The sequence below is a fragment of the Plectropomus leopardus genome, chromosome 4 (assembly GCF_026936395.1).
Source record: "Plectropomus leopardus strain MGB_pleo_1.0 chromosome 4, ASM2693639v1, whole genome shotgun sequence".
In the NCBI taxonomy this organism is placed as follows: domain Eukaryota; kingdom Metazoa; phylum Chordata; class Actinopteri; order Perciformes; family Serranidae; genus Plectropomus; species Plectropomus leopardus.
In genome coordinates, this window is record NC_142179.1 from 11,902,139 (window position 1) to 11,925,677 (window position 23,539).

Here is a 23,539-nt window from a genome sequence, read left to right on the forward strand (position 1 = left end):
TAGAAATGAGTGCACTCTACATATTTACAACTTTGACAGAGCATTAGTCATTGCATGACCGTGGTTTTCCCATAGCAATGCTAGTGGAAGGCTAAATCTGTTAGAACTAGAGACAAATAAACAGTGCTGATGCCATGCAGACTACATCCTGGGAATTTCAACAACAAAAATAACCTCAGAGCTTGGTATAAAGCCACTAATAATACCAGCAAACAGTTTTTCCCTCAGTATTTCTCATAACAGCCGCCTGAATGTCTCAGTGAGTGCATACTCGTACCTTTCAGGGCGATGACCTTGCTGGCGGGGTTCATGATGGCACTGTCGGCGGAGATCGGTCTCCTGATCGGGTTAGTGGGGTCAGACATGTCCACGATCACCACCTGGTTCTGCTCGCCAACCTTCTCTCTGATGCAGATGAACTTGTCTGACTCCAAGGTCAGATAGCTGAAACCAATGTTGGCTGGGTTCACACCCATGTTCTGCAACTGGAAATAAAAACAGCAATAATGAGAATTTTACCCTAATTGGATAACTAATAATGGAATTAGGTGGCATTCAGCTTGTGGTGCTCTATGCGCCACAAAAATATTTTTTTTAAAAAACAAATGTCAGCACATTTGCCTTACAGGGGAAAAAAGCAGCAAGGAGCAAACCAAAACGGTGTTTCGATTAAAATAGCAGCAGGTCTGCTCCAATTTTCCAGGGATACTCTTAAAGGTAGTTTTCCAGACAAGAGGTCTTGTGGTACGTGGAGCCAGGGAACAAGCATGGGCACACACCGGACAACAGGATGTCAACTCAACAGAGCTTTATTTTACACCCTTATTATAGCTGCTAATAATCTCCTGAATTAACTGAAGTATTTTGAGAACTATGTGTGATGATGGATGTTTTGTTTTATGTGCACAGCCATCACTATGCACTACCAGTAACCATCATCACATCTCAGTTATACAGGAAAAGGCTTACTTTATTTCAGTAAAGCCTATGATTAAACTCAGCAGCCAGCTGAACACAAGTTAAATCACCACTAGATTATTCAACCTAAACCAGACTTTAAAGAAAATCATAAAGAGATCCATAGAAAGCATAAATTTGAATCTTTTTTATAAAGCATCATCAGCAAATCCAATTCATTATTCAGCATATTTACTTTCCTAATGAGAAGAAGTCCTGAGACGCAGCAACACACAAAAACAGCGCTGATGTCAGTTTCTGCTGTGTCAAGTCTTAGCAGAACTAACAAGCATGAAACTATCCACCTAGGTTAACAGCTGCTAAACAGATGAATTATTGCGGACATTGTCAAACTAACTGTGAACTGAGAGGACAGACCAAAACATGCTCTCTATCTCCCTCTGATGACTGCACTCACTGCATTATGCAGTCTGAGGCAAGCGGAAAGGAATCCTTATGCTCATCACAAGGACCGTACTATCTCGCAGTTGGCTGGTGGAGCAGGACAACAAATCATGACTGCTGAGCCATTTAAATCATGCCATCTACAAAACAGGAAGGATGTTACACTCTTCATCAGTCGGGGGTGAACAGAGGGGTCACAATGAGAGGACCTGTTTTCTAGCAAGAAAAGTTCCTCTAAGGAATGACTATTTATATTTTTGATTATACTAGGTAGATATTTTAAACCTGTACTAATCAGTGGTTTTCATATTAGCAATGGAACAAATCACTATGAGTAATGTGAAAGGAGTTTTCAGTGACAAACCCGCAGGGAATTATCACCCAACTCAACTTTTTGCTCACTGTATTGGTTTTATGACCCACAAACTCTGCAAACAAACCCAATGTTCAGCAGCAATGAATGCAGATTTAATATTATCATTATTATAAACTTTTAACTGAGGCATACTGTAATTGTATAGTAGGGGTGTAGTTTAAGGGTGTAAATCATACATTCCATTACAATATGGTATTATATTGATTCTTTGGACGATATGAAATTTCCTGATATTACAAAGTCCGCCACCATACAAATTCAATTCAGGTCAGGGGCTGCAATCATCATGAGATGATATCATATGTCCACTTAACACAATCCATAAGCTGAAAACACTTTATTTTTTTTAGCTTTAGGCCAATAAGAAAAATACATAAATAACTGTAATCAGTTAAGTGCAGTAAAGTTTACTTTAAATTAACTCCACAGATAAAACATGACTTAACTACAAAACATTTTTAAAAAGTATCAAATTCAGCTAAGTAATAATTGCCACGGTCCACAGACAAAACAATTGTTTTTTGCTGGTGACTATGATTAGCTTAAGCCTATGGTATTTTATATTGCTTAAATAAAGCAGAGATGTGCCACGGGAATTTCAAAATGAAGGCATATCTTAAAGATGATGAAATGGACTGATGTTTTCCCTTTGGACTGATGATATTGGACTGCTGATCATTGAATCAATACATTGACCTAGACTGATGGATTGTTACACCCCTAGTATGATGTTATCATTACTTGTTCTAAAAAAGTATTATGTCAAAATGGAAAAATGCCCAATTTTTTTTTCTTCCCTTTTTTTTACATATTCACAATAAAGAGCTCAACTAAATCAATCTAAATCAAAACATGAGCTATATAAAAACTTTGCCTTGTGCTCTGGGAAACTGTAAGGAGCATTTTTATCTTTTTCCTAATTTTTCAAAGACCAAATGATTACGAAAATAATTGGCAGATTAACCTATACGGGAATAATAGCTAGTTGCAACCCTGCACCACGTTTTATATATGATTTTGCAAATATAAGCCATATTGAGATACATGTTAATAACAAAAAATATCCTTATTATTATTGTAATGATGAATTCAATCACACCACTCAGCCCTAACTCAATGTGCAGTTGGTTTCTGTGGAGTTATGGAGGACGTACAAGATAAAGGCTTCTTAAAAAGGCCACGGAGAAGACCTGAGGGAGGATTGGAGCCATATGCTGCATTTCCTAAAGGCTGCCAAAACTATGTCTGGGAGGAGAGGGGAGGGGGGGAAACCACAATAAAGATAGTGGGGGAGATGATAAGAATGGGAGTGAGGACACAGCTCAAGACACAGACTAGTATCGTTCTAAAAACGAAGGAAGGGTGAGTGTTATGAGAGCGTCAGTGTGAAGCAAAGAAGCCAGAGTGATAAATGCACCTTTTATTAGTTATGAAGAAGGAGGGATGGGAGCTATGTCTGTGCAGTGCCGTTCCAATAACACAGGCCTTTGGCAATCTTCAGCTCAGGGTGGGGCAACTGACTCACCGGAAGAAACCCCCCCACACTCCTTCTTAGTAGAACATTCCAGACTAAAATCGCACTTGAACTAAAACCATCTTCAGTTCACAAACACACACTCATGTAAATCCTTTTCGCTCAACAGAGATTAACAAACACAAAAATATCCCAATAACAAAAGGCAGCAGAACTTCACCGATGATACAGTGTTGACGGTATTTGATGAGTCATAGACTGGGTGGACGAATTGCTGAAGCACTGACATGTCGCATCAGCAGCCGAGGGTTTTGGGTTCATGAGAAGCTTACACAAGCACAATTAAAACTGAGGCATGCAGCAAAAAGACGTGCAAGTGTTGCTACTTCTCACTTTCTTGTACAAGCTGTAGTTACAGACAGCCTTTGGAGGTACATGCGATAAACCAAATCTTAAAGTTGCTATTATCAATTATTTCTGCGAACAATGGATCAAATGAATGTGTACGCGAGAGGGATCACACAAATAGATGAAGTAACTACAGTTCCCCTCAGTTCTACAGGGTTTTACAACATATTTCAGCTCATTTTTTTGGTTATCTGGCCAAAAACGTTACTGTTTTGGTTCATTCTCACCACTTCCATCAGTGTAAAAGCTCAGAACAATCCTCTATAACATAGCCTGCCGAGCAGATTAATATTATACAGACACAATTAGAAACCAGCTCGTGAACATACAGGAGCATTTGACTGCTAAAATAGCTTGATATGTTGGTGGAAACCAAACAGAGCTAAAAGTTGAGACTATTGGATTTATGTTTGTTTGTGGTTAGAAAGTCAAAATAACTACTTTTGCTGCTAACATGTTTGTCATGTAACTTGTTTGACAGTATGTCAATGCTGTCTTTACAGCTTGTCCCAAAGAGACAAAAAATCAGTTTAGAGCTGAAGCAATTGCTTGATTAGTGGGCTATTGGACAGGCATTTGCCAATTCACTGTTATTGTGAACGATTAAATGGAGCACTTGTGTACTCCTCAAATGGTCATTCATCTGAATTCAGCAGGTTTATGAGCTTTAAGTGGTAATGCAGAAACAACATGGATTATACCAAGAAGATGTGTTGTATTCAAGTGCCCAGAGTGAGCAGAGGAAACAGATTAGGGTGAGCCAAAATTACAATTGGTAACTCATTTTTCAGATTATTCCAACACCACATGAATACAGCATAGGCTTCAAATGTAACTCAAAAGTCTGCAACTCACCCATCAAAGAATGACAAATTGTTGGTCAATGATATTTCTCTAATACAGTCTTGAGTCTCCCTAGCCTATCTACATAAAAGTGGGATGCTAAATCAATGCATTAAAACAAATGTTTTATCTTTACAAATGTAAACTTATACATGTTGACTGATCGAAGAGAAGTTTTGTGGTTTTGAGAGGAGCACTAGCTGTCTCTAGTGCTACAAACAGAGTGTTTCAGAGAGACTGACACATTATTTTGTTACATGTATAAAAATGAAAGGTTCGATTCAACATTTATATGCATCAACTTAAAAGAAACGATACTGCCTGCTCATCACACAAAGAAAATAATTTGAGTAATAATTTCAGCAATTTTTAAGCATAATTGACAAACACTCACTGGTCTCAGATCCTCAGATGTGAGGATTTTATGTTTTGCCTTGATATACATGACAGTAACCTCAATATCGTTACATTCTGATCTCTTGGTTTGATTAAAAACAAGTAATTTAAGAATTTCACAGGGAATTGTGGGAAATTATAATGGACAGTCACTTGCCATCTGCCATTTTACAGACAATCAAATTATCTAGAAAATAATCTGCAAATTATTACTATAATTTGGCTCTGCCAATCGTTGATGAAAAGTAACTGTTAGTTGCATCCCTTAATCAGTAATTGCAAGTTTAACAGTACATGACTCATTTAAAATTACAGAAAGACACAATGTGCTTATTGTATGTGTGAATGACTGCTTATTCAATGCATTCATGATTCAGTTTTGGTGACTGAACACAGACACACATCATTACCAGCCACTGCTGCGGTCACCGATGTGTTCTGTTAGACCGTTGTCATCATTCTTCATATCCTGATGTGATTTGACGGACTGAAATAAGGTCTGCCTCCTTACCTCATCTGCCCATCACATCCGTTGATGTGGTGGCGTAACTTCATCAGTGCAGATAACAGCAGCACACCAGGATGCTGTAAACGGCCGCAGAGCAGCAGGTTGGACTCTCCTAGCTCAACTTGACAGGACAATGTTCAGGCGCTTCGGAGCTGCAGGACATTTTTGCACTTACACAAGCTGCTACAGTACGTAGGCCGCTGCATTGTAAGCCAGCAGCAGAGCCACAGAAGCTGCAAACGACTTATTTTTGCACTTTCATAATTCAGCACCATTCTCTGTGCTTGTCTTCCTTCATCTTGCCACCAACATAATCCACACAGTTAAGAGGCCATTGTGATGTAGCCTACATTCGGTTTCCCATATTTGCTCCATTTGGTCAATTAACGACAAGCTTTGTCACGCTCATACACAGCCTGGACCTTGGATCATAAATCATAGTGATGTCAACAAGCAAAGAAGACAAAGAGTAATTATGGAGAGACTTTTCCACACAGCTTAGCGTTAATGACATAGCTGTGGAGTGAGAAAATGAATACTATTGAATCTCTCACAGCTTAAACAATAGCTCTAAGATTCAGGCTTCTTCCTCCACCTCTGCATGAAATACCGAAGACATGTTAAAGATCTGTTTTGGGTTAAGATATTTGGAGCTTTTTGGTTTGCTCTTGCAGTTCAACAGGCTAGTACCTCTTCATGTATCTGGGTCTGTGATACACCCATGAACCCCCAGCCCAGACTGCAGACACTGAGCTGTAAATACCAGGCTAAGAAGAAAAAAAAAAGCTAAACAACTTGAGGCCCAAAGTCCTGGGTTTGCAAATTCCAAGCATTTTTCACTCTGCTGGAGCCACCTAGATTCACAGAGGGATATGACTGGGGCAGAGCTGGGATTTCACGGTAGAGGTGGAACGTAAAGCAGTCTGCTGCTTATCACTGTCTCAAGGCGAGTGGTTTCTCAGGAGATGTACAGTATAAGGGAAAGGTATGTGCTGTTGAGAGCAATTTGAACTAATAACCCAGACATTGCCAGGTACTGCTGCACTGCCTTCCATCAGCGAGCAACAGTGTATCAGGCCTGTCAGTGAGGAGAGGAGCCTGGTCGCCTGCAAGCTCTCTTGGCCAGCAGTTTTTTAGAGGATAAAGGATCTTTGGCTGACGAAAGTGGGGCTACTGGCCAGAGGAAGGGAGCAGAGGGGGGGTGTTTTTTTTCTAGTGAAAGGCCATTTCACTGCCTGCTGTTACCATAACAACAGGCTACAGAGGAGGGGAGGTGGAGGGTTGCGTCACAAACTTTCTCTTTTGGCTGCAAGACACCAAGCACTGGGGCTGCTTTGGGACAACGATTATCAAAGACCAAACCAGAGATCAAAAGGGGGGGGCATAGTGGAAATAGTTCTTATACAGACGACCAAATAACTGGCTTGTTTTGTTTTTTTTGTCACAGATTATCAGGGGCGTACCACCAAATTCTGGGCCTCGTGCATAAGCAGTCTCTGTGGGCCCCCCACGCTTCATCTCTTGATCCAAGTCTCTCTCATGCACCTTCTGATCTTTTGTAACTTGGTTAGTTTCCCCTCTTTCCATTTCCTTTCTCTCAAGACCCCACTTCCCTTTTTAAGGTAAAGACAGTCTGCATTGGTTCTCCAGCAGCATAAGCAAGCACTCACTCAGCTTTACCTTAATTTAGAGACGAATCCCAGTGCAAGCACGGACTTAACCATTTTGCACCTTAAAGGGGGCGAGAGGGGCCTCTGAGGGCTTCCATTTTCGTTTTTATTAAAAGTTCAGTCTTTGTACAGATTGTTGAAGCACAACTTAGAAGTAAAAAACTGCACACAAAACCAATCTTTTCATGCCAGGCTTTTTTGGGGCCCTGGGTAATCAGTCCCACTTTCCCCCCTGATAACACACCCCTGCAGATTGTAAAGGGGGCATTTTGTGGGGGTTTTCCACTAAGAGACTGCCAACGAACAAGGCCTTTGCTCCTCTGTCATGTTGATGCTGATCATTTTTGAAGCTGCACAGATGCTCCTCTGGCATGAAAATACCAACAAGTAGAGCAGGGAGACACATCAAATCAATATTACATTGATGCTGTAATATGAAACTAGATTTCATATGGGGTTTGGGGTTATTGCAATATGAAGATATTGCTCAAATAATGTGTTTGCTGGCTGCATTACAGCTTAGTGATGCAGTTTTCTGAACTTAGTTAAATGTTGTGAGTGCTTCTACTTCTTCACCTAAACTGAAAAGACACTGTTTTAAAACACCGCATGTTATTATGACATGGTGGTTTTGTTTGTTTATATTTGCAGAGACACACTGATTAATGTTGTTGAAGGTTAGAGATTGTTTGTTATTTATGAGAGGGAAGGGGAGGTGCTGAAATGGGAAGGCACTCAAAAAACTCAAAACGTTTTGCACTGTTTTACCACGGCCTCCAGATTGAATGGCATGTTTCCTCAAAACGGTGTGCACAGCCTTTGAAGTATGTTTCTCCTGTTTGGTGGGTGTGTCAGAGGTGTTACCCAATCTTTATCTATCTACCCAAACCTTTACTCATACTTACATGTTTTCTTTGCATTGCAGTCAAAAAAAGCCCTTTGAAATAAACCGAATGAAACACTGCCATATTAAAAGGCAACGCGTCTGCATACACAACAGCGTGTTCAACCTCCCACCGTTTCTGTTTGCATAAACGTTTTGCTACTTTTTGTCAGGACTGAATGCAACCCAGGTCATTTTAAAGCACTGGGAGGGGAGTTGTGTTTTTGATTTGCCTTGGGGGAAGGACATTGAAATTTAGAAGGTTGTGTTTTTTTTTAATACACTCAGAACCCCAAACCCCCTTAGATGAGTTTTGAAGGCATGTTTTCTTTAAAAAAATCTCTAAAATCACACCATTTATTATAGCAAGAAACTGTGAAATGTGATTATTTATGGTGAAGGGAGGGTTGTGCATTTTCCCCAAGTCATTCAGGGAGGAGGCTCAAGGCAAAATATTTGTAGCTCCAGGGTCGGTCATGAAACATATATATATATATATATATATATATATATATATATAGTCACACTACAGCCACCCTTCTACTCTAACAAATAGTGTACAGTCCCGCACAATGTAAGAATAGGTTGCTGCAGGACATGACAACAACATGGTAGCCACAAAGCTTGAGTGCAAGAAGTGCCATTCAGGTCTCAGTTACAATGTTACAACCAACAGCTGAGCTCAGTCGTCTGCAACATAAAGTGTCAGGACACCGCATAGACAGGGATTGAATATGACAGCGGCGTTTTTCCACTTGGGAAAAAACTGCGGCGTATCCACACACACTAACACACACCGGTCCGCATTGGAGCTGTATACGATCTGACTGGTCAATTTTTACAAGTCATCATCTGCCCGGCAGGAGAAAACTAGGCCTGTAGCTATATCGAGCACCACCCTGCAGCCCTATTTCAGATTCCATTTAAATGCGACATGTGCCGTTTGTGCGCAGAGCTACAGGGGCGAGGAGCTGCGCAAAAAGAAAAGAGCTGAAATTTATTTTAGGGCTTTTCTGCTTCTGCTTACCTGCAGATGTTCCTGAAATCGTATCGGCAGTATCTGAGCCATTTCTGGAGGATTTCTCTTTCTGAAGAATCCGAGAGGAAGGAAAGGGGAAGGGGACAGCAGGAGGAATAGAGGTGATCTTGTTCTTTTTGTGCCCTAAACGTCCCCAAAAGTCAAATATGATGGGCAGTAGTAGGTAGTCTGGGTGGCTTGCGTTAGTATCACACGAATCCAGTGACTGCTCCCATTCAGTAGCCCCCCTACAGCAGTCCCGAATCAAAAACTCCGCACATCCGCCAAGAAAACTAGTCCACTTTAACTACTATTGGTGCGTAACGCAGTTCCTCCACGAGCTTTGTAAGGATACGGGGCTGTCCTAAAAATCCACGCTCAGTTACTGTCAGTGATGACTAATCATAAGCTGCCCATGCTGTGTTTTTTCTTCTTCACAGAGCTGTCAGTGCAAGCGGTCGGATGTGCAGTTTGTACCCCTCCGCCGCAGCCCCTTCCCCCTTCCCCCTTCCTTCCCACTAACTTCGAAATCAGGGCGCGTGACAAGCGCCCCACCTTTGCATGGTTTCCTCAAAATTGTGTTCATCTTTTCAAAAAAGTGGGTTGTTGCATGGATGAGGCATGGTCCCTGTACCGGAGAAGACTGCTGACGTTTCACAGTGTTTTCCAAAGAGCTGAAACAGCATCTTTTGGACCTTTACGGAATCTCATCTACTCTCATCTTTTCCTCATGCCTGGTGAGCAGCAGGTTGTGCACAACCGCATGTTAACTTCTTAACAAACATTATTTCTGTCATGCATTGAACTTAATTCTGCCCTGGCCTCAATGCAATGTTGAATGCATATGAAGCAGAGGTGGAGCTGGTGGATGGCTTCTGGGGTCCGTTTTATTTATCCAACCATGCTATTCCCTAAATTAATCTAATATAACCAAGTAAATGGTTTTCTGTTGATCTAATTCAATTCAGACTATTTTAGACCACATGTATTTGGCAGTCGTGGGTATCTTTGATTTGCAATTAGAGCAATCCAGATTATTATGGGATGGCATCAAATGAAGGAAACTTGTCCACTAAACTTTCATTCTGTACACTCTACTCCAGCATAGCATAACAATAGTTGGTTTCAAGATCAATAAAACTTTTTATGCCAAACTCCTTTCCTATTGATGTTAACTTTAAAATAGTAACATCCAAATCTTTGCCTTTGTTAGGGTGCAGGTGTAAAATGTAGTCATCCCCAACATTTGTGGTATTTGAGTTTAAAAATGAGCAAGACAGCCGGAGAATAATTAGATACAAAAAAGGATGTAGGCTCTACAGGAGGATTTTTTTTCTTGTCAGTCATCATGTTTTCCTCAAATTATGTAAAGATTTCTGGGTATTCTATTTTCTCAAAATGAAAAACAAATCCATATGTATAGCTGCTGTAAATTTGGGGGAAAAAAATCTCCCTTGTGGAGTATGACCCCGTCTGGACCCCTCTTGGTCAGGGCTGAGCCCTGAATGTTTACTACGTCTGGCTCCAACGCTGATATGATGAGACTCGGTGGTCACATTTTTGCTTAAAAAAAAGAAAAGAAAGAAAGAAAAGAAAGAAAATTGTATAAAAATGCAGTGTTTAAACATTATAATTACTTAGATCCGTCAGAGGTCAGTTTGCGGTTGGTCTGAAAAATACTTCCTTTTAAAACCAGCCTTTACACTGATATGAGTCAGTATTACATACAGGATGTGGACAGACAGACATCAGTTGAAATCCAAAACCTAATGTTCTAAAGGAACTGACTCACACAATTCACTTTGAACTTCCTCAGTTTATAAATGTGGTTAAGTTTTGTACGGAAGGTATTAATTAGTTGCTGCACAGACATTTATGATCAGCCTGTAAGTATCTAGTTGGTCCTATCAATACGCAGAAGGTTGTAACATTTTATGAATAAAAAGTCATTGTGCTTATAGTAGATTTAAACTTGTTTATGAGGCTAATAAAGCATAGAATATGTTATGTCGTGTTATTTACTTATTGATAAACTAGTGGCAATATGTCTCCATGATATTGTAGTTTATTAATCATATTTTTGAATGAAAACTTTGGGGCATAGTAGTGGCTTTAAGATGCTCGCTGTGTAACTGAAATGTCCAGCCAGGGATCTTTGCTGCACGCCACCCCCCTCATCCCTTTCCCTTAATTTCCTGCCTCTACTTGCACTACCTATCAAAGGTAAAATTGCCCAAAAGCTGTGATTGGATGGATTTGAGTCTCAGTGAGCAAATTAAAAACACTTAATTGCTGAAGTGATTCTGCAAGATATGGATGGTGAGCTGCTGTACTGAATGTTGTAAATCATGCAGCGTTGTTGGGGTTCGGGATCCTCAGAATATATTAGTTTTGATGCCAGCAGTAATCTTGTTACAGAGCTACAAGATGCCTTACACCCACCTGCCAAATTACATCGGCTCCGGGAAGTTATTCAGTACGCATTTACACCAGCCGCCTATGCAAATACAGCAGCTACCATGGAACAAGACACTTTCAGACTGCACTGAAATCTATGGCATAATAAGATTAAAAAACTTTAAACTGTGTTATTACTTTAAAAACATAAGTCAGTTCTGAAACCTAAAATATATATCTTTATGAGTGATCTGTAACTGATGACTTTCAGACACACTAAGGATCATAATATGGCCTTTATTTATTACTTTTCAAGGTTGGAGAGTTGTCTGCCTTCTCAGTGAGCTGATACCATACTGAAACAAGTGAACAAAATAGCTAAAATGTCAGATTTAACCCCATTATGTGTGTAGTGTTGATTTGGTGTTGTGTTGTTATATACTGACAGGCCCAGGATTTATGGTTTGGCCACAGAGAGGGTGGTTTAACTCTGACAGGAAGCAGGTGTAACCAGCAGCATCTGGTCAGTGGTCACTGGAAAGCAGTTCACACACACACACACACACACACACACACACACACACGTAGAGACCAGCGTCTCAGTTAAAGCCACAAACCTTGCACTCATCGCAGTGAATCACAGAAACCCCAAAAGAACCTTGGTCTAGGTTAACCAATGGTTACTGGTCAACAACAGTAAAAGGCTTATTCTGACTTTGTATTGCACAATATCTACAATATCACACTGAAAAAGATACCTGTAACATACTGTATATATATTCAGAATAAAAGTCATCACACTAAACTAAACTTGGAAAAAGAAACACACCAAAATCTGTACTTATGAGTAACTTAAAAGTTAGTGATTTGTAAAGTTCATCACACATGACTTTACAGTAATAATGAAAATGAGCAAGAGGTACAAAGTGATGGTGAAAATTTCAGCTGCAAACTGGGAAGCTCTTGTGATGTGGTTTGATATCTTATAATAGCAGAAATACGTTGTTTGTTTAAAAGTCAGCAAAATACAGTGATCCATTTGACAGCAACATCATCATTTATACAAATGTCAACAGCTAACATTGTGTAGTTGTCGTTAAAATGATAATAAAACAGGGAAATTACTTTGACAAACTTCATGTTTAAGCTGAGTTTAGCTGTTAGAGCAAATGTTTGTGACATTTACAAAATCTCCTCAGTGCATAAAACGTTTTCATTGTCTATTACAGTCACAAAATAAAGAAAACAATGCTTTTAGCCGTTTGACTGGTTTCATAAAGTTGTAGTTACACTTTTGTGACACACAGTAGGCCTATGTTAAACTTTCAAACTGTGCAGTTATCCTCATATAACCCAGATGAATACAATGTGAGGGAAGCTCCTAGTGTTGAGGTCTTATGGGCGTGCAGGGTGGGTTAAATACGCTGTGTGCTTGGCCTGGCTCTTGCTGTCTATCAGAAGCAGCTGGTTATTCTTGTGGTGAGAAATCATTTCGTTGAGGGTACCAAAAATCTGAGAGATACAGGGAGAAAAGGGATTAAATAAAAAGCCTGAAATTCTTCCAGAATCCTTCTCTGTATCTTACTGTCTAATTTGCCCTCACCTCTTCATTCTTCTTGCCCTCTTTTCCAAGGGCGTAACCTTGTGTCTCCCCAAGGAAGCGGATAGGAATGTTGTACACCTTCTGCTGGTAGAGCACTGCGAGGGTGTATGGCTGCCGGGCGCTCTGGGCTGAGCTGTGTCGAATGAGAAAGGCACCGTCCTACAACAGTGAAAAAGAGGAACACCTGAGCAAGATTAACACAAAAAAGGGAATAAACGAAGAAGAAAAGAAACTTTTATTGGCTTTGATAGGAGAATGAGGGCCAAAAGAGTGAGAGGTGGATTAAGGATTTAGGGGAATGTAAAACAGACTGTAGACTACATAGTATGTAGAGTAAACGGTGGAAATGGAGACAAAATCACTGTTATGGAAGCCCTGAAGGTGTCTGACTCAGATTTGGCTTCTGTTTGACAGTCAGCACAAACATGCACATAAACTCTCAGCAAATTTCCCCGTTGTCTGTGCAACACCCTTGCCTTAAGCCCTTGCCCGGTTGACTCACCCATTATTAAGAGATAATTACACAATCAAATGAAACATGTAACTGTTTAGTTGACCTTGTTGACCCTCATTAAGAGATCCTCGGCTGCCTTTCTGTTGCAGTCTCCAGCAAACCAATCTTTGTCCTGTAATATGACAGAAATATATCAATAACAGTAAACCACGAACTTGTTTTGTAGTATCTGCGTGGTGGTTGATACCATACCTCATTTCCAGATTGTTTGGTTGCCCTCACTCCACCAGAGGAAGCTTAAAACAGATAGAAAACAGGTTTGGGAAATCTGTACTTGGCAACAGCCGGATGGTTAAAAAGAAGTATGATTCATGCAATGTTCGGATTACTTTAAAAGAAGAATTGAAGCAAACCCCAAATGATCACAGTCATCCCTTAGGATTAAACTTTTTAAACTTTTTGGGAAAATGTGAGCTTACCCACAGGCTTAGTGTCTGCCATAGGAGGATTCAGAAGGCTGGAATAAAGACAAGATGGCAAAAGTTATACACTGAATTTAATTCTGATGTGTGTATGTGTGCACTTTTAGATGCAGTCAACTGCAAAATCAAGTTGGAAATGAATTAAAATCAGTGCAGTTTTAAAGACATACTTCACCCACAAAATGCCCATTTATATATTTTATATATTTATATATATATACATATATATTTATATATATACATTTATATATCAGTTATTTATGCCATGTTAAACTGAATTACCCAAGAAAACTTGTCTTTGTCTTTGTCTTGTCTTGCCCTGTCTGACAGGGTAAACAGACATAATGTCTGACAGACATAAATAAGACCTGGATTATATTGTACAAGTTGTGTGAGAGTTTGTAAATAGATTTTTTTTTTTTTTATAGTTTTGCTGTTTGAAAATGTGTTCCCTGTTTACTTCAATTAATCAACAGTGTTTGTTGTTTTTGGATTCTTCATTCAACGGAGGCATGTGAGAAAAATCAAGTTTTCTAGGTTGCACAGCATGAATAATTAGTATATAAATGGTCATTTTATGTGTGAAATATTCCTTTACCCTTTTAACTGATGATTCTTTATAACAAGCCACTCTGTATTCTTCAGCTCCTACCTGGGTTTGGCTTCCTTCAGGTTTGGAGGCAGAGGGGGTTTAACACTTGGGGTTGGTGGAGGGATTTTGGGAGGAAATGTGGCACGTCTTACTTCAGCTGAAGGAGCAATAGAGACAAGATATAATCACGATGAAAAAAATACTTTTGGATGTGGGTTGTACTGATATTTGATCAGTTTTTACAAGCAGAGAAGAGGTGGTCTTTACCTGCTTTAGGCTCATTAAAAAAAGGCAAGAAAGAATTCTGAAAGAGAGAAATGAAAAGTTACTGCTGTGTCACACTGAAGAGTTTAATTTCCCACATAGCAAATGGAAACAGAGTAAGAATGAAAACTTCCACTTCTTATTCAGATGCTATCTTGACAGTCTTACTTTAAATGAGGATGGAGCTTAGCATAAGGAAATGATAAAACTAAGCACTGAGATGAATAGACACACTCACAGACTGAGCTCTGGGAACTGGAGGCTTCATTCTGCAGATTAGAGAGAATGTTAATTTTCATTACATGTTTAGTACCAAGAATTTACTGCGTAGTGCTACTAATATAACTGCCACATTTGCATTTTGCTGCAAAAACACAGCAGCATGATTGTCTGGTGTGAGATGGACTATGAAGCTATGCAGATAGATTGCATCAATGGTTAGTGCATGCACCATGTGAGGCAGTCGTTTGAAGTGCACTTACATTGGTGTGGGAGAAGGCACAACTGCTGTCTTGGGAGCTGGAGGCATCCTCATCGGCCCTCGAGGGGGAGGAGAGCAAGCTGAGTAGCAGGAGGAAAGGAGATTATCAATTTTATTTGACTTTTCATCATCTGGAAAAGACATTTGATGTCTGACTTTCACGCAGATCAAAAACTGTTCATACAAATGTAAAGTACAGAAGGAGTTCCTCTGGAGTGAGATGCAACGTACCAGCTGTAGGTTCCAAATACAGGTCGTCATTGTCTTCCTGAAACAAAAAGTAACAAGTATATAATACGTAGAGAGAAACATGGAGAAAAGTGCCAACAGTTGGGTGAGCGTTCCTGTGGAAGCCCACTAATGAGACGTAGCATTACAGTCACACTTGGATTAGTTTTATTCATGTTTGCAATCATTCATACAGTGGCTATGTAGCTGGTAGCATCCAGTTATATTTATGTGTACAGGATGGCCATTATATCCAGTTATATCTATTTTAAACTCATATCAAAGCCCTCTGATGCCGCCTTATGTGTTAAGCTTTTGCTATTGCTGATTTATCTATATGATCTTACCTGTTCTTCATTTGGATCCAGATACACATCTAAAATGAGGAGAGAAAATACTGGCAGTGATCTGCGTTGCTGTGATGATAAACAGGCCTCTAGGTGTGAATGGCCCCCAAAAACAGTCAAAGATAGGGTTAAAGGGACAGTTCACCTCAACATTAAAAATACATATTTTTCTTTTTACCTGTAGTGCCATTTATCAATTTGGATTATTTTGGTTTTTAGTTACTCTAAGAAATCATGACCCATTTACTCAAGATAATCCACAGACACTGTTGAGCTAGCAGGTGAGCAAGCAGTAGATGCACACTTCCTTCTATGAAGTGATACAGTTAGCAGGTGTAGTTCAGTAGACAGAAAATAGTTCCTACATGAAACTGCTCACAACAAGGTCTGTGGATTATTTTAAGTAATCTGCCATGATTTCTGCAAAGAGATATTGCTGTTGAGTTTTTCTTTTTTTCTTTTCTTTTTTAATGATTTAAGCACCACAAACAGAGTGCCATCTAGTTCCATTATTCTGGAGAGAAGTCAGACATCTCTCCAGCCAATATCTCCATCACTCTGCAACTCACACCAACGTGATCAAGATTGATAAATAGCACTACAGGGAAGAGGGAAAATATATATTTTTGATTTTGGGATGAACTATCCCTTTAGCAGTGCATACAGTCAAACAGGTGTGACCAGAAAATGTGTCACACATCAATCAGTGACTTATCACGTTATTAATAGGCCTATTACAGATGCTTCAGATGATTTAATGCTATGTGACAAAATAATGGAGCAAGGCCAAATATAACACTGCATACTGATAATTAGCAGGGATATTGATATACTGTTTATTGTGTAGGGCTGGGGTAATGGTGGGTCAGAAGTCAAAAAAGTAGAAGAATCTGATCTGAAGGTGCTGTGTAGGTCCTGTTTTGTAATGTTGTATTTCTACAGTTAGGGAGATATCCAGAAATATGGAATAGAGAGATTTCTCCAACATCAGAGAGTGTGGAAACAATCTTCTATTAAGGTCAAGCAATGTGAAAAGTTCATTGTCTTTTAAATGTCTCATTTTGGCAACATTGTTGGAGCAAAGTTCTTGCAGATCATCTTGCTAATGAAGTGGAGTTTCTGAGGGGCTCAAGGTGCAGTTCAGTGCAACAACACTGGGTGGCACTGTTTTCTTTGTTTAAGTCACAGCTTCATTCTCCCCTTTACCTCCTAGTTCTCGTCCTAGTTTGTATTTATGTATTCCCAACAAAGTGCTGTTGCTGCTGGAGACATTAAAGACAGTGATTGTGCACCATGAGGATTTTTCCCTGGGAAAGATCAATGAGACATCAAGTCTGCAGCAACAATGCAAAACCTTCCATGGAGTAGGTTTATCAAATGACTGTATTTCTGTAAATGGAAAATGAGTAATTAAAGCAAATATTTATTTAGGCATGTGGGGTTGTAATATTGCATCATATATACATTAACTCTCTTCTCAGTCAACAGTCATTTACAGGCTGATGAACTATTCATATTAAAGGCTTATTTGTGTTGTTAGATGTGATTACTGCACCTTCCTCTGCGTTAGCTGAAGGAACTGGAGCAGGAGCAGAGCGGTCTGGTGGAGGAGGAGGCTTTTTTCTCCCGGGCTTCTCATTTCTGTCTATCTCAGGTGCTGGAAAAATAAAACTGGTTAAAGTCAGAAGTGAAAGTGGATTATACAGTAAATAAACAAAATCACCAGACTGTTTGTGTGTCCCTGCAAATGAATACAGATGAATGACCCACGTTTCTTAGTTTTGAGATCGTGGAAGAAGTCCTCAGAACGCTGTTGAGGTTTCTAGATGACAGATCATTTAGTTAAAACACATGAAACATCTTTAAATATACATAAAATGTCTCAACAGATGCAGAAACACAAAGAGACAGACTTCCAGGAGCTGTTGTTACCAAAGGTTTGACTGGTCTGGGTGGAGGAGCAGCCTGTCTCTGTGGAAGAGAAGGATTGGATGTCCTCTCTGCAAAAAGTCAAATCAAGTGACAGAATTGTCAGTGATATCAATATTGAAAAGGGGTGTAAACTGTTTATACCCTGACATTATCTGCAGTAATGACTCAGCACAGTGCTGTTACCCAGATAAACGTTCTCCTCCACTTGTCTTTGTGGGACTTTCAGTGCTGGACGCTCACAGGGAGGCGCTTCATACATGTCACCTTCCTCGTCATCCTGCCATTAGACAATGTAAAGTGTAATTATTTCAAATTTGCATTTTCACAAAAAGTCATCACCACATTAATATTGAAACATTAGTAAAAGTGTTTTAGTTAAAGGAGTCTTTTTCTGTTGGAAAGATGGTCTTTTTTTTTTTAATAAAAGTAGGCCATCTCTGCAGTAGAAGGAAGCAGATATTTTTTATATTGGTGCTACATGACCAAAGAAAACAAAGACAAAGGAGTGTGGCATTCACTTCTGCTTAAGAGGTAGAAAACCTTCAACTACAACAATGCACTGAGCTCAACAGACCAATAAATGCTCCTGCTGGTGGGTGATGTAAAACCTGGCTGTTTTAACCACAGGGAACAATATAGTGCCTGGCTAGTAACAAACAATCTCATTTTACAGTTTAATGATAAGTAAAATATGTTTCTAAAGACATTTTGGGCAAGACACTGGCAACACAGTAACAGAATCTTGCTTTATATTTGATCAGCACTGTTTGGTTTTACTGTTTGATCTGAGTTTGACCTGAGAGGCCATTTGAGGTCATCTGTTTGATTTTTTTTTTTTTTTTAACCACAGTTCATTTACACATGAGCTACCGCCCACACTGATAACATACAAAGCTGGTTGTCAAAGTATCCCTTTAGATGAAACCATAGCTAAGATGACTACAAGCATCATATCTGCATATCTTTACAGTAAATTTTGTGCAACAGCATAAAATTATGCAGGAAATTTGCTGGAGTTCTGCATAACCAACATAGCTCTGGTTGATGAGTTAGTGATAACAGTATTTTATACACACTTTCCATCTTTATATACAGTCATTGGGTATTCCTCACAAAAATAGGCAACAGAGCTGGTAGGGGGTTGTGGTAACAATATCATATTAATAAGAAAAAGATCTTTGAAAAATGCCACATGTATCGCCTTTAAATATAGCACAAATGTGGGAATTTGTTTTCTTTCTACTTACAAATTCATCTTGTGGCCACCCAAAATCCGCATTGTTATCTGTGTGAAAAACATTATGATAGATAATATAGTTTGTAATCCAGTACTGAAGTAAAGACAGCATGACTCACAACCTTTTCCCTTATTGCATAAGTGATGTTAACTCTCACCTGTCCTTCTAGGTGGAGCTGGAGGTCCACTGTGTCTGAAGGAAAGACGAGAGGTAAGATGCTGCAGCACCATTTTGTTTTATGCAAAATACATTAACAATAGCACTAATAAGACTCATGGCCACAATACTCACAGGTTCTTTAGTTTTCCAAAGAAGGTCTGAAAAACACAGAAACCTTGGGTGAGTTGTCAGAGATTTTGACACAGTCAGAACAAATTAAACTGCATGCCAAGCTAGAAATCATTTACTTGTAGTTATTTAACAGCTCCATCATCAGGGCTGAGTCAGTGCCTGCTTTTTCGGGAAGTCATGTGATGGACAATAGAGCTTTATTCAGAAAGCAAGGTGATTTAGCTAAAAAAAAAGATTAAAGCACTAGCAAGAGTGGGTGTTATTGTAAAGAGTGCTGGAATTGATATTTAATGAATTATGTTATATACATACACTAGATGGTATACATGCATACTGAACATGTCTATGTACAGCCTGCTTAGATATATATTTTGACATCAAAATATCATTAAAAAATGATGCTTAAATGTAATAATTATTGAACATAATGTATTTTTAATTAAATAAAATAGGACATATATTCACAGATACAGGTTTGTTACACTATTAGAGGAGTTATAGTTAAGTTATCGAAATACATTACAAAACAGTTAAAAAGGTGCTTTTATCTGCTTATAATACATAATAGTCAGTTTTTAATTTTGAGGTACAACTGTACTTGTACTCCACCTCACCACAATTTCTAAGGAAATTTAGTTTCACAATATTTAACTGATAACCCTAAATTGCCAATAACTTTGTGGATTTTAAAATAACTTTATTTTTCCGCTAGGAACTTTATTTGTGTATACACAAAGCCTGACATGACCTGCTTGGTTAGAAGTGGCAGTGACCTGTATCTGCAGCCTGAGGGTGAGTGACTATAGTGATGTGTATTACATGTGTGTGATGTGTGTAGTACATTATGTGTTATTTATAGTCTGCTGTAGATGCTACTTAGTGGTTCTTGGTCCAGGCCAATGATTTGTATAAAGACATGTTTTACAACATCTAATCAACAAATAAAGTATGATGTATTATTGACAGTAAGATAAGATGACACTTTTTGACCCTGCAGGGGAAATTCACAAGCTACTCAGCAGTATATAAAGTGAATAAAATAAGCTCCACCTTTTCATGCTGCACCATTAAAATAATTGACATGCATCAGTAATTGTAATATAATATACCTTATTTGAAATGGGTCATTCTGCATAAAGAGTTTACATAATAAGACATTTATTTTTGGTTCTTTGAGTATCTTTTTGATGCTTATACTTTTGCGCAAATGAAAATTTGAATGCATGTTTTTACTCTAACAAAATACTCATACACTGGAAAAGTAAAAGCTCTGACTACTTTTTCCATCACTGATTGTTTCAGTAGTCTTGCTGTAACTCAGCCTATTTAACCCTTCTGATTCTGATCCTCATGAATTGTATCTCTGTGACTCTGTTAATTCGCAATCAGTGCTGTTTTGATGCATACATTCATGAACAGTACCGCTTAAAAGAGAAAGGTCCATCTGCAGGGATGTACAGAAACTAAGGTTGGTAGGAAGAGGCAGAGATATACACACGTCAAGCAAAATCAGGAAGTGGAGCAACAGTATCTGTTTTCCCACAGTGCCAGGCAGCCATAGAGGAAGTGCTGATGGAAAGTAAATTATTATGGGTGAACAGAGAGAGACCGAGAGACTGCAGAGTTTCTATCTCTTACACAGTGGCATATGTGTCAGAAAATAGTTGCTTTTCTGTTGATAAATGAGGAGCAGGTGAAAGGTGATTTTAAAAAGGGCAACAGAATAATGTTACTATTCTGCTGCAGAATTTCCAACTTTTTTTTGACAGTATTTCCAAAAATAGCTGCATTATACGGCCGTATCAAATTACAGTGGCAATGTTCTGCTGTGTGTCAACCTGCTGTAACTTCTCTCTGATGAGCCACCTCTAAAGTCTCACGGAAAAGTATTATCAGTGTACTGTCTGAGAAGGAAAAAGGAAAGAGCCCTGCAGCCATTAAATTAAATCTGATGCAAACAAGGACCAGACACCCTGAGCATCATTCAGATGTTTCAATATTCAGACAATAGACATGGTATCTGTATAATCACAAACATTTCTAATCACAAAAATTTCTATTAGATACGGGCTAGAAAAAAACCACATACAGTATTATAACTAAAAAAGCAATATTTGTTAAGTTGACCAATAACTGTATTCTTAAACACACAATGCAACTGGTTGATAAAGATTCAAGGGGGGAGGGTTGGTTTCCCACTGTCTGCTCTGCCTCGTCCACACTAGTTTTAGTAAGTGTAAATAACAGGCCTAGTGGGCACAGTCCCAGGGGCCCAAAGTGTCAGGGGCCCACCAGGCCTTCACCTGCAAAATGTCTCTTTTTATTTATATAACCTTTATTTATGCTGGTAATCTCACTGAGACAAAGGGTCTCATTCCCAAGAGAGACTTGTTTCAGACATCAACATACAAAATAAAAACAGTGAGTTACAGACAGACAGTTTAATGAAGACACTGCATACAACATTGAAGTCAATTAATTAACGTGTACCGACCAGAGGAAAAAAAAAAAGAAACACAAAGGAAGTCAAAGAGAAATGAGGAGATACATGATTACTAAAAGGGACAAACTAACCACAAAGAGACACAAAACAACAAAACATGCAAAGAAACCACAAAGATACAGAATAACAGCAACTAAAATTAGACAAAAAACAAACAAACACGATAACGTGTCTTGCTGGTATGGTGGAGAGGCGGTGAGGCATATTGCACGTCTGTGCACAAGGGCCCATTCTCTCTTAATCCACCCATATATTCACACATCACAGACTGGATATTGCCTCATTTTTTTATGTTTTTTTCTTAACCATGTGAATATACTGATGATCTCCTCCAGCCACTAAACATTTTATCTACATAAACTGTTGTCACCAAACAAGGACATTTTAAACTCAATTCAGAGCAGCAACACTCCCTCTGAGAATAGTTTACAGTTTGATATCACTTATACAGATGATATCTGTTATTTTATCAAATAGGCGGGGGAGTGAAACTATCTGAGCAAACACGTTCTTATCTCAAAGTGAAATAAAATGCCAGTTTTTCTGTGACCCTTGAGAGATTTGGGACTATTTACATGAAACAAAAAAAATAAAACTATTCAAAAAGATCACAACAACATGAAAAGTTGAAACAAACAAACTCCTCTCAGAATCAGAGACACAGAGTCTCAAAGATAAGTACATCTTTCTCTGCAGAACTCCGACACCCTGTGAGTGAACAACAGCGCTTTCCAAATTATTGCATGGTCATGTTTACTGAAAAGCTGTCTGAAATGCATTATGGTAAGGTGACAGCAACACATTTCAAATAAGAATGCAGTTTGAATCCCACAACTGTGAGCCTAATATGAAGCTTGAGATGTTACCTGAAAGTATGTAGAAGTGACTCTAATTGATTTACCTGAAACAAATAGTGTGTCTATTTTTGTTTGCTTGATTTCCAATTTATTTCAGTTTTACCTTGCAGATTAAAAAAAAAAACATAACCCTGTCCCAACTGCGCTTTAATTTTGTTATCAAAGTGATAGTAAATTGCTCTGAAATATGTTTGATTGAAATCTAATAAATTAATCTCAAAGCCAACTAAGAAAATGATTTTATTAAAGACTGTTGAGTGAGGAACAAATTGAAAAGAGAGTTTAGCAAACTTAATTTACCTTTATTCTAGATTAGAGCACAGTGCAGATACCTGTAGGTGTATTTTCTTCTAGGTTATCTGCAGTTGTCTGGGTTATTTTTACAGTTTGTCTTCACACTCCCACACAATCACAACTTTGAAGAGCTGCCATCATCTTTCCCCTGTTCAGAACCCCCTAAGAGAAAATGCTGAAATAAAAGTAACCACATGAAATGTTTACAGAGGACTCAGCTACTAAAACTCTGCCATCGAAAAAACACCTGCTCACTTCCTCCTCACTCCACCCAAACGTATCACAGTGAAAACCAAAAAATGACAAAAACCAAATAGTACTTTACCATTGTCATGATTTGAGGTCAAGTCTCGAAGCTCAAGTCATGAGGAAATGTCTTTGTTTCGGTCGTTGGATGCAAACGGTTTTGAAGATTGAAAGTGAGCAATACAAAGAGAGTGTGAAGAGCAGCTCTAACTGATCTCATTTGCATTTCCTACCTGAGTCACACAGACAGCCTCACCTGCAGCTGGACTCACTGCCTTTAAATGAGCCGCAGACTGCACAGCTCAAACACGGCTCCAAATTTCCCAACCGAAAACTGCTTATGGCCATATAATAAACAGAATTTTATTATTTGCTGCAACTAGAGAAGAACT

The 23,539-nt window shown here is 38.9% G+C and overlaps 2 protein-coding genes and 1 long non-coding RNA gene across 5 annotated transcripts in view; 1 reads left to right on the forward strand and 2 right to left on the reverse strand.

Annotated features, from left to right (window-relative positions):
- The window catches only part of cltcl1 (clathrin, heavy chain-like 1), a 31,658-nt gene extending 22,455 nt beyond the window's left edge, over nt 1-9,203 (reverse strand). For both annotated transcript variants that reach the window (XM_088076555.1, XM_088076554.1), the window contains exons 1-2: nt 8,948-9,203; nt 278-485 (exon numbers count right to left, since the gene is read on the reverse strand). In XM_088076555.1, coding sequence (XP_087932681.1) covers nt 278-485; nt 8,948-8,989 — 250 coding nt within the window. In that variant the 5' untranslated portion in view covers nt 8,990-9,203. The remainder of the gene's footprint in view (nt 1-277; nt 486-8,947) is intronic.
- Nucleotides 9,204-9,212: 9 nt separating this feature from the next.
- Nucleotides 9,213-20,500, forward strand: LOC148189729 (uncharacterized). Its single transcript, XR_015776401.1, has 3 exons — nt 9,213-9,675; nt 19,126-19,166; nt 19,960-20,500. It is a non-coding gene; the product is annotated as an uncharacterized LOC148189729 (long non-coding RNA).
- On the reverse strand, nt 11,613-23,470 carry LOC121944155 (B-cell linker protein). Of its 2 annotated transcripts, none has more exons than XM_042487859.2 (19): nt 23,227-23,470; nt 19,248-19,273; nt 19,114-19,148; nt 18,966-19,003; nt 17,902-17,995; nt 17,719-17,786; nt 17,557-17,608; nt 17,342-17,443; nt 15,787-15,815; nt 15,443-15,479; nt 15,213-15,291; nt 14,969-14,999; nt 14,734-14,770; nt 14,527-14,623; nt 13,872-13,909; nt 13,645-13,688; nt 13,496-13,564; nt 12,939-13,097; nt 11,613-12,847 (listed from the first exon to the last, which is right to left on the reverse strand). In XM_042487859.2, the coding sequence occupies exons 1-19, from the start codon at nt 23,233-23,235 to the stop codon at nt 12,731-12,733; spliced, it is 1,161 nt and encodes a 386-aa protein (XP_042343793.1). In that variant the 5' UTR covers nt 23,236-23,470; the 3' UTR covers nt 11,613-12,730. The 2 variants fall into 2 exon arrangements, with proteins under 2 accessions (XP_042343793.1, XP_087932682.1); XM_088076556.1 differs by lacking the exon at nt 23,227-23,470 and adding an exon at nt 22,908-23,165.
- Between the last annotated feature and the right edge of the window lie 69 nt (nt 23,471-23,539).

Excerpts from the sequence above, each read along its gene's own strand:
- LOC121944155 (XM_042487859.2), bottom strand. Across the intron at positions 17,609-17,718 it reads CCAGACCAGTCAAACCTTTG|AAACCTCAACAGCGTTCTGA; the intron begins GTAACAACAGCT and ends TCTGTCATCTAG. Across the intron at positions 15,816-17,341 it reads TTCAGCTAACGCAGAGGAAG|ATGTGTATCTGGATCCAAAT; the intron begins GTGCAGTAATCA and ends TCCTCATTTTAG.